At 43.1% G+C, this 11,468-nt stretch overlaps 1 protein-coding gene across 3 annotated transcripts in view; it reads left to right on the forward strand.

Moving 5' to 3' along the window:
- Positions 1-11,468, forward strand: part of anks1b (ankyrin repeat and sterile alpha motif domain containing 1B) — a gene marked incomplete at its 5' end in the record, with an annotated part of 183,893 nt that overhangs the window by 65,901 nt on the left and 106,524 nt on the right. For all 3 annotated transcript variants that reach the window (XM_079236213.1, XM_079236212.1, XM_079236214.1), the window contains 5 exons: positions 1,014-1,157; positions 6,080-6,155; positions 7,405-7,506; positions 10,326-10,454; positions 11,319-11,468. The exon at positions 11,319-11,468 is cut by the window's right edge and continues 35 nt beyond it. In XM_079236213.1, the coding sequence (XP_079092339.1) occupies positions 1,014-1,157; positions 6,080-6,155; positions 7,405-7,506; positions 10,326-10,454; positions 11,319-11,468 (601 nt within the window). The remainder of the gene's footprint in view (positions 1-1,013; positions 1,158-6,079; positions 6,156-7,404; positions 7,507-10,325; positions 10,455-11,318) is intronic.

Raw genomic sequence — 11,468 nt, forward strand, 5'->3', positions numbered from 1 at the left:
CAGTCAAGCCACACAGGTTTGTCTTGAGTGCGAATGAATAATTTATAAGGGCAGCGGCGTTTTCTCTCTCGCTCTCTCCTTCTCTGCATCTGTAATGAAGGGAAATCCCTGTGGTGGAAGCTGCTGCTGCTGCTGCTGCTGCTGCTGCATGGAGATGTAACTCACACAGGGCAAAAGTTTAGTGCACACACACACACACACACACATTCAGACACACACGTTAAAGGAGGACGCTTTCGAGAAAACTGCGCGATGGCCGTCCACGATCAAACAAACGCGCTCCACTTCCTCTACTCACGGCCTCCTGCTCCGCTCAGGATGATTGACAGGTCCTTTTTAATTCAAGGATTTACATAAAACTGACCTACTGTATATTTATATTCAAAGTAGGTTGGAAACAACACTGAATGATAATTTGCCATCCTCATCTGACTGTCGAGCTGTCGGGACGCATCACCTTTTAAAGTGATTAATGGATGCAAATAAACTAAATTCATTTTTTAGAGACTTCACACAGAAGTAAGGATCACAGGACAATAACTGCCACTTTTGGAAGTGACAACTGGAGTTAGCAGATTTTATCTGTTGGTTTATCAAAGCTAACTCTGACTTTAATGTTGGTTTTGTGACACTGGTTTATTGGGTAAATTAGCCGCACATGCTGTGATTTGCGGTTCATGTTCGAGCAGACAAACACACTTTGTAAATCTTCACGTGGCCTTTTCATCTTGTATTTTTGGTTTTGCAAAAGCTAAAAATCAGCATAATTGGCTGGGGAAGAAGCTTCTGTCACGGTGACTGCTGCAGTGTTTCTGTGTTATAATTCAACATTAATCCTCTTTGATTCTGAGGGGCAACAAATTATTTACAGTATTTTCCTTTAGTAGAAAAAAAACACTTTTTGCTGTGCTTTCTCTTTTTAAAAACAGTTACAAAAAGGTGACTCATGGCCCAGTTTCTCTCAAACTTCCGCTGCCTTGCCGCTGACGTGCGGCTCTGCTTTTTCCACACAGGTGGTGCGCATGCTGGTGAGCGCTCACCCCAACCTCATGGCCAGCCACACTCGCCGCCACACTCCGCTCCACCTGGCTGCACGCAACGGACACCACAGCACCGTGCAGACGCTGCTGGAGGCCGGCATGGACGTCAACTCTGTGGTGAGGAAGCATGAATGGCTTTTAGCGGTTCGTGGCCTAAATCGGCATCCAAGCATTAAACGGATTTCTGGCAGAGATTATAGTGGCCCTTTGGACAAAAATGAGAAATAACAGAAGAAAAAAAATAGCTTTTTCATTGTCTGTTCTTTGCTCAAGGCAAACCTGGTTCATTTTGACAAAATTGGATTTGAAAACCTGTTTGCAATAGTTGTTTACATTGTTACCGAAGCCGATACACCGAGCCTGTTGTTGGTTCTTTCTTTTTACATTTCTTTCATTTGAACTTTTTAAAGATGTCTTAATCAGGTCAGTAGCTCACATTAAGATTTGTGGAGACTTTTAATCATTTTGAGACACTTTGCATGTGGAAATTCACGTCGCATCAAATTTCCAGGAATCATTTTTTGGTCTGTATTCATAAATTCTTAAACCGAATCAAGTGTGAAGTGAGTAAAAGTTCAGAAACCTCCCTTCTCTCATCTCTGCTGTGAAGTGAATATTTTAGAAGCTGCTGTCTTGTGTTTTTAATGAAAGACAGCACGGCTTCGGTTTCTGTGTATATAATCCACCACGGGCATAAATGCTTGGCAGATTCTTCTTTTTGAAAGTGTGTGTGTGTGTGTGTGTGTGTGGGTGTGGGTGTGTGTGTGTGTGTGTGAGTGTCTCAGAGAGCATGTATATGCGGTGCAAGCCTCCCATGGTGTGGCGGTGGAGAGGGATGAATAATTGATTGGGAGAAAAGATTGAGAGAGGAGGAGGAGGAGGAGGAGGAGGAGGAGGAGGAGGAGGACGGGCTGTTCCTGAGAGGTCCTCTTTACAAACACTACATCTAAAGTCGCTTGCGGTCGCCGGTGCTTCATTACTGCTCTCTTTCTGCCGGCTGCTCTTCTGCTCGTTCATTTACATTTTGGTCTTCCTCTTCTGTCCCGACCCGTTCTGGGCCATTTGGTTTCGTGAGGCCTTGTCAAAAGACAGCTTCCTCCCAACACTGTTTTCCTTCCCTTGAGACGATTTCCTCTGGCAAACTAAACTATTTGACTTTGCTCGCTTCTCTTAACTGTTAAGTGGAGGAAAAGCAGCCCCATGCTGTATTGAATGGTCTCTTAAGACTATTTTAATTGAGTCCTTTCTGATTATTCTCATTGCAAGACGTTTATTTTCCCTATCGCGTCTTTGAGGCGCTCCATCTGCAAGTGCATCGTTGTTTTTTGGTTACAATAAAAAAAGCATCTGCAACAGATCATTGTGGGGTCCAGAAGTGTCTCTTCCTGTGCCGACTCAAGGTCTCAGAACATAACACAAAGGTTGTGTAGTCTGAAGAAGTCTTTTCACTTAAACCTCAGTCTTCAGAGTCACGTGCAGTAACCAACACAAACGCCACTTCATCTGCATTATACACATAAGTTACCTGTGAATGTCTGCTTCTGCAAAACCAGCTTCAAATGTTTTTGCCGCTCCGCCAGACTCAAAGACTCTGAATCGAGAAACAAGACAGTTCAGATGCCGAGGAGCCGCAGCAGCAGGGAGCAATCAATACCAATATGAAAATGAACAAAGAGCTCTCCCTTTCCCCGGCTGTGTGAGAGCTCATGTCCAGTATTCCAGCATGTTTTTGAGACGGCGGGAAAATAAATCTGCTTGGGAGGAGACTTTGTCACATTGAGCCTCTGCCCTTCAGGCTTTAGTGGATATTGTGGCGCTCGTGTCTGTTTTACCTCCAGAGAGACAGGAACAACTTGACCTGTTGGGTATGGGAGTCATTCTAATGCTCCCACAGCGAGGAGACGCATGAGTCAGCGGCATTCTGCCCGTCTTCCTTGCCTTCTGTCCTCGTGTGTGTGTGTGTGTGTGTGTGTGTGTGAGAGATCTGAAGAGGAGGGCTGTGTTTCTCTGCAGGGATTTGGCCTCTGGCTCCTTGCTAGTGAAGACGAACACTCGGCGTCTTTGATTGGCCTTCGTCCTCTGCACGCCGTCTCCGTCTCTCTTGTTGTGTCTCTCGTGATGAGGAGCATTCAACTCTTCCTCTGCAAGCTACCGAGCTGGTTCTTGTTCTACTACGTCTCTTTTGGGCTGAGAATATAGTGCAGAAAACAGCTAATTTTCCCGGCATCTCTTTTAAGAGAAACATTGCTGCCCTGCAGGTGTTACGCTCGCCAATTTGAGCGAGATGACTTGTCATCAGAGCAAGCTTAAGGAACCCGACGATGGGAAGTTTTAATGCACACTGGTAGCGAGGCTATGATCAAATCGTGCAGTGCTTATTAGCAGATTTTATACGAGGGGGAAAAGAAGACAAAAATGTGAAAACTGTAACATTCATTCTCTGCAGTGTGTTCAGATTCAGCGATGTCGCAGTTACTCAGTAAAACAAGGAAAAACAATCACAATGAGCCGGTTTATGATGGTTTACATGCCCAGATGAAAGTCTGACACTTGTAACGCGGAAACAAAACGTCTTCTTGCATTGGTCTTCCATCGCTGATGCAAATATGGGAATATATGGGAATATGCTCTCTGTCATATTGTGTGCAAGGCCGCGGTGTTGGAGCTTCACTGATGACAGCACAGACTGGACACTGTGGGCTACTCACAGATGGCCACCTTGGACGTTGTCACGAGTGGAAATCACTGTGTGTGAGAGATGGAGAGAGAGAGAGAAAGAGAGATGGAGAGAGAGAGAGAATGATCATGCAGGTCAGTAATTGGAGTCAAGCCATATAGGTCTGACTGAGTGTGAATGAATAATTCATGAAAGCATCTCCATCACTCTGTTTTCACGCTGTCTCTTTCTCTGAGAGTTTCCATAATAATGAGGGGAAATCCCTCTGGAGGAACTGGCAGGTAGCCAACAACACGGGACAAAAGTTTAGTGGAAACACACACTCTCACATAAACACACATAAACTGGTGGACTTTGCATTTTACGTTCAACATCAGCAGTCACACTTCGGCCGGCGCAGCCACGAAAAACAGAAAGTCATCTGCCTTTACTTTCAATTCTCGGAAGCTCTTAGAGAGCGAGAGTCGGCTTCCTCGTGACATCACTGCACAATCGGCATGGGAAACGGGAAGTGGTATAGAGATGACCGCAGAGGGGTTAGAAGGGCAAGTGTGTGTGTGTGTGTGTGTGTGTGTGTGTGTGTGTGTGTGTGTGTGTGTGTGTGTGTGTGTGTGTGTGTGTGTGTGTGAGGAAAATGGGGGTGGATCTTTTCCTGCTCTCCCACTTGTGTTTGGGTAAAAGATCCTTTGATGCAGTCAATGCAGCTGTGACCACTCCACTGGGACGCACACCTACAATGTTCTCCCCCAAAAGAGACCGGGACGATTGACCTTTGACCTCGTTTTGAGGGGCGTAGGAGTGGCTGCATCTGGCGTCCCGTCCGATGCCACTTTTTGTTGTCGTTGCAGAGGAAACGGAGCCTGCGTAAGTTTTTTTTTTTTTTTTTTTTACTCCGTGCGGAGGACGAGCGGCTCAGTGTCGCGCTGAGCTGAACTTCCCGAGCCGCACATCAGCAGACGTCTGGCGGCCGTCCAGATAATTTGTCTTCATTAAGGCCGGGTAGTTTTGGTTCGGTCCAGGCTTTCATCATCGGTGTTGTCAGGAAGCCAACCGTGAAGGATGCGATGGAATCAGCATATGTACGTTGCTGAGTGCGTGTGTAGGATTTATTTTTCATGGATCATGGATGCGTGAACGCATGACTGAGTCCTTGGTGGGGATTTTAGCTTCAAGCAAGGTGTATGGGGCCGAATGTTATTAAGACATATAGAGACATGATGTACCATAAAGCTTTACAGCGTTTGCTATCATTTATGTCCCTTTTTAAAGATAAATAAAATAAGATAATCCTTTATTACAGCAGCAGAGACACATAGGAAATAAGATAGAAAAAGAAAGTAATATAAATAAACAGTAAAGACTCCACAATAGCCGTATTATATATACAGACAGGATACACATGTATTTATAATGTATGTATATTGCAGTGGTTAACGTGACTTTTAAGTGTTTTTAAACTGTATTTCCTCGTCTTGACCTTTGACCTTGAAGGCACGGGAACTTCTAGCTGTGTTCCACATTTTTTATGTTTAGTTCCTCCTGTAGCTGCTCTTCCAAAGTACCTCCTGTTGTATGCAGTGTGCATGCAAGTGTGGAGATAAGACTCAATAACTTTTTTTAAATCACTTCTCTTAAAACACATTTTTATAGAATTGATGTTGTCCGTTTATGATTTTTTTTTATGCCGTTATTTTGTTCCCCTGTTTTAGTTTTTTTTTTTCATTAGTTTATTTGTTTGTTTTCGATATCATTTGCTCTTATTCTTTATTAGTTTGATTTTAATGTATTCACTGATGTATTTATGGTCTTCTTTTTGTTCACTGGTATTTAAGTTATGTATAACTATACTTTGCTTCTCTGTAGAGCACTTTGTTTTTAAAAGGTGCTATGTAAATAAAGTTATTATTAAACCTTTGTTCTAATAGATGACACACATCTGTTCTCTTCTCCATCACTGTGGCTCCCGAGCGTTGCTCTGATGAAAGAAGGCTCGTTGAGAGTAATCGCCTCTCTCATCACTGCTGAGCCGAGACGAGGCTCTGACCAGCGGCCTCCCATCGCCGTGGTTTCCATGTGTTGCATCATACCTGTAGCATCACTGGAGGTTGACGCGGGCCGAGCTAACCGCTGCTCCTGTAATGGTTTGAAATCGGTGTGGCCTCTCGCTGGTTTTATGCGACTCTTTGATTTTTTTTTCTACCAGAGAGAAAGAGGCAGCGTATCAAATCAAAATCTAGTTTCCTTGCTCCCTTTTAATCCTTGTGCTCCCGATCCACTTGTGTGTTTTCGACGTCTATTTGTGTCTTCCGTGTTCAATTGTTAAAGCGATGGAATATTAACACACACTGCGTCTCTTTCTCAGACGGAGAACGGCAGCGCCCTCCACGAGGCGGCTCTCTGTGGGAAGATGGATGTAGTTCGCCTTCTGCTTGACTCAGGTGGGTCTCTAAATATATCCTGGAAAATACAAAAAACAGTACCGTTCCCTTGTTTTCTTTTCTTCCTTTCATTTCAACTCGGGGCTCGATGCTTCAAGGTGCTTTTCTGCCTCCAGATTGTGGGTTGAATTCGCCCTCAGGTGAACTCCAGGCATCTGTCTCACTGCGATAAACTCCCAGACTTTCCCACTTTATTATTGTTTTGACCATTTCTTTGGAGTCGCAGAAAGTTCAACAGGATATGATGTGTGATATGTAGCCTTTTGATGATGTCACTCAACTTAAAAATGGGTCAAAGGTCATGCACATCTTGCACATTAAGGCTTCTTGCATTCAGAGCTGATTGAGTCAGAACACTGTTGTCCTTTTTGAGACCGCCGCCAACCCTCCACCCACTTTCCTTTAGCACTTCCTGTTTCCCACAGGACTTCCTGTGGCTGGCCGTGCGCTCTTGACCTCGATTTGATTAACATCCCTCGATCAACAAGGCTTCACTAAACTCAAACCCTGCACAGCCCTTCAAGCACAAACACTTTTTTTCTGACCAACTATTCTGAGAAAGGCTTTGTCGAAGCGATCAGGAATCACTTTTCATGGAGTCCAAATGTGCTTTCTCTCAATTTGAGTTCATTTTTCTTTTCCGGTGCCCAGCAGAGTGACTTTAATGTCATTTATTTTTTTATGTTGAATTGGACCCGGGAGCGCAGGAAGGGATTAAAAAGGCTTACAGTCGGGTAAATGGGGATTTATTGTCGAAGAAAGATTGTTTTTTTTCTTCTCACAATTGAGTTTGTGTGTTTTATCTGTGTGTAAGCCTTCATGTTTGTGTGGGTTTTGTTTTTGTGCCTTCATTAACGTGTCCTTGACAACAAATTTGGTGAAAAGAGTATTTAGCTGCTCGTAAAGAGTCTTCATGAATTTATAAAATCCCACATCTGTCCTCTAATGACTGCAACTCTTCATCTTTTGCTGACTGGAGTTTTGTGGCTGCGTAGATGAATCAGCAGGTCTCTGTGTGTGTGTGTGTGTGTGTGTGTGTGTGTGTATGTGTGTGTGTGTGTGTGTGTGTGTGTGTGTGTGTGTGTGTGTCATACGTCTTGTGTCTGTAGTTCAGGTTCTTTGAGTGATGTATGAGGGAGTTTATCTTGTTTGACTCAAGCCAGATGGGTGTTGTGTTGCCCTGTTGTTCATGTGTATTGATGCTTGTATTGTTTGTGTGTGTGTGTGTGTGTGTGTGTGTATGTCTCAGAGATCGACACCAATCTCAGAGACAGCCAGGGGAGAACAGCTCTGGAGATCCTGAGAGAGCATCCTGCACCGAAAGCCCAGCAGATCACTGCTCTTATCCAGGGTAAGAGACACACACACACACACACACACACACACACACACACACACACACACACTGCAGATTTAGATGAAATTCACTTGAGAAATTGGGTCATCTCAGGAGCAAAGAATAGAATACTCACACACAGTATATGTAGTACAACAGAGTATTCACAGTTGAGCTGTTTTCATGGTTTAAAGGCCTCCAGGTGCGAGGGAGTGAACAGGTGCAGCGACACTAGAACTTAACTTTCTTTTGGATTTACAGAAATAGAAGTGTTTTCTGCTAATTGATAGTTGGAGTGTGGATTTACTGCAGGTGACATTTAAGGTGGAAACTTGATGAGTCCTGCAGACCTGTTAACCTGCAGTGTGTGTATGTATATGTACTGTATATACAAACATTGTCATCATGTCATACTCTACATCCACATACCAATAAAAGAAGTATCTACTGCACTGTGGAACATTTTGATCAGGAACAACAGAGGGACTGTTATCACTGTTCATATGCTAAATACCGCCTTAATTTAAAACCACACATGTGGACTGAGTAGGTTCCGCGATGTGGTCTGAAACTCGAGCGTGAACACGTTTTTGCGAGCACATCTTATTGCTAGTCGCAGACCGGAGCATCAAAGAAGCAGGATCTTAAGTTTTTCCAGTGAGATTTTGGAAGAGCACTGTTTAAAAATGGCTGCCAACATTATTTTTTTTTTGCTGGAAAAATACTATCGGGAGAAAAAAAATGTGATTGTGCTTTAAAACAGGGATACATTGTTAATGTTTTCAATAACTCCCAAAGAGTCAGACATTATTTTGCTCCTTCAACATTTGCCTCATAATTCAATTTAAAAAAGTAACCAGCAAAGTCACAAATTCTTTTCCATTACAGCTTTTTCAGCAAAAGATAACAGGTTTCTGAATCATAATCATAAGTGTTTATTGTCAGGTACGTTGAACATACGAGGAATTTGACTCGGTCAAAGGCGAATAACAATAAACATAGAATTAAACAATACAAATATAATAAAAACAATATAAACATAGTGCAATAATAGATGCACAGTTACACATAAAGATAAGGCAACACTAATATTATTAATATTATAGATATTTGTAGAATTGGCTAGAATTATTTTTCAACCATCACTTGGCGTAAATACATTTCCTCCATAAATGCGTGCATGAAGTTCACTAGAATGCAGGAAATTAATTGTTTTATGCTCAGATTTTCTCCAGAGCCTCTGCTAAATATGTGTTTGCCCCTTGCCCCTTTGCATTGTGGTCAAAAGAGCGTTTGCTAAGAGCCACGGCGAGTGTTTATGTGCTGAGTTGTGAAACATCCTTGTGGTCCACATACAGTCTATTTTGTATTCATCACTGAAATTACATTACATGTGCAAATCCATTTTTCTGCAATCAATACATACATACATGAATATATTCAGCTTGACATATTTGGTGCATTTCAACTAAGCTGTGTTAATGCAGTGGTTTAATGTGAACTTATCCAGCATGCTTTGAATTCTGCTGCTCATATTCTGAGCAGTGCAGATACATTTCTTTCTTAAACTGCCTTTTTGTCACTCTGAATATTCACAAATATGCAATGAACACTGCTTTTATGAAACCAATAGACTATCTAATGTCCATAATAGGGGGATGGAAACATGTTTATACACATGAATAGACCACTTGTATCTTTTTTTAAATGTCAAAAACTCACGTGACAGTAGATATTGTTGAGGAATAGCAGCCATCAAAATATAATCCCAGTAAACCAGCGCTGGAAAAAAGAAGAGCAGAGATTTGAGCAGGGCTTCTGCATAAATAGGAGACTGTGTGTGTGTGTGTGTGTGAGAGGGAGCGAGGAAGAAAGCGAGATAGAGCGAGGGGAAAAAAAGGACGCAGCTGTGACTCGGTGAAAAGATCAGCTGCATGCCATTTCCTGTTGGAGAGGAGCTGAGAGGGACACACACACAAAGAGGAGAGGACCTCTCGTTTACTGACTTGCACCAGCTGAGGGCCTTTCTGGCTGCCACGGGCACCTCATTACGAGTTGATTCTCATTTCATTTACAGCGCATGACTCACCCTACTGTTTGAATTCATTACCAGTTCATTTTCCGCCGCCCAGCAGCAACTGGTTATGCACTTGCCGTGCGGGCGTTTGCGACACTTTGTCTCCTGCCGCTTCCCGAAAGCATCGACGGAAGAATGAGAGTAAAACTGTGGGGCAATTTAATGACATCAAATGAGCATTAAATGACTCTAAATAGCATTAAATACTCGGTGTAATTGTATGCAAATATGGTTGTGTGTCATAATTATCCAGCTGAATGCCAAGATGCATAGTGGTAGAAGTACACACACTCCCCTGACGTTAAGAGGGTTCCTCATTAGGGCGCTGCAGGGAATCTGCCTCACGATTAGAGCGTTTCTTTGTTTTTTTGCCGGCTAATGACTCACTTGTAGTCTATATCATCCGGTCTTCAACTTCTGCCACACCCGAACCTGCGATCTCCACTCTCCCTCTCTTCATTTTCCCACTCAATCCTTCTCTTTGGCCTTTATGAACAGCAGAGTGCTCTATTAGCGGAAGCTGGGAAGTGGGTTTGCGGTGCGGGTGAAAAGTGTGAATTGAATGCAACACAAGCTGTTTACCAATGCTGATGGCCGCGCTATTGTATTGATCCAGTGAAAGGCTTCTCCTTCCCACACCGACACATTCTCCCACAAACTCCTCTCCTCTCTTTTCTCCACTTTCCTCATTTTCAGTTTTTCCTTCTCTCTTCTCTTTCATCGTCTGATCCTCCATCTTCTTCGTTTGTCTCCGCAGAATATATGATGGAGGAGATGGAGATGGAGATGAGGAGCATCTTGGAGGAGCCTGTTCGCAAGTGTCCCGTCCCTGCACCTCGCACCTCCGTCCCCTCGCCCTCGGCCTCGCCCTCCCTCAGACACAAGAGTGAGTAGACACGATGATGCAATAGCTGGGTTTACACTGAGAATAAAGGTGCTGAAAATTTTTTTTTTTATTTTTTTATTTTTTTTTAATTGTTTTGTGACCAGAAATCAGAATCAGAACCATTTATTGCCATGTATGTTTTCACAAATAAGGAATTTGTCATGGCGGGTGGTGCATAACATTAAATAATAAACCAAGTGCAAGAAATGGGAGCATGAATATTTACAATTAAATCTACAATAGAATAAAAAATTACAACTAAGTGCACAGATAGCAGTACTTTAAGGTGACATGTAAGTGTCATACACCAAATACACCAATCCCCAAAAAAAAGTGGGGAGATTTCCTTTTGAGAAAGTGACAGAAACCAGCAGTATAGATGTTAAATAACAAAAACACACATTTCACATGAGGTTCATAATATGTTTTAGAATACGCCTGAACATAATCACCATAAAAGATAATTAATCTGAAGCCCAGAATTTTATTAAAGATTTATCTGAAACCTAAAACACATTTAAAATCGATTTGTGTTCATTCATGTATCTTTTTTTTTATTGGAAGTATCTTTTCTTTTTTTTTGCAATATGTGCGAACAATACAACATGAATCCTGTAATGGAGAGCAGCTCCTCTAGTGGAGAAACACAGGTACTACCGCTCTGAACTGCTGCACAGTTTCCCTGTGCAGCGCTGCCCCCTGTGTTGAGAACGCAGCATTGCAACCAGCTGAGTTCCTGCTGATCCTGTTTCAGAAACCGTTAAAAGCATATCTTCTTGTGTACTGGCAGTTTTTCTGTTATTTCATTCCGGAGCCTCGGATGTTGTTTCTTACTCTCTCTTTCTCTCCCGCCCCTCTCCCCAGATGACGCCGTGACGAGCGAGCTGTCCAAACTGCTCCACGAGATCAAAAAGTGCCGGGACAGGGACTACTCCTTCGAGGAGCTCTGTCACACCATCTCCTCCCACTCCGTGGACAGCTTCGGCAGCGGGCGGCTGTCGGACGAGGAGCGAC

This window comes from Taurulus bubalis (assembly GCF_910589615.1).
Source record: "Taurulus bubalis genome assembly, chromosome: 20".
Lineage (NCBI taxonomy): Eukaryota > Metazoa > Chordata > Actinopteri > Perciformes > Cottidae > Taurulus > Taurulus bubalis.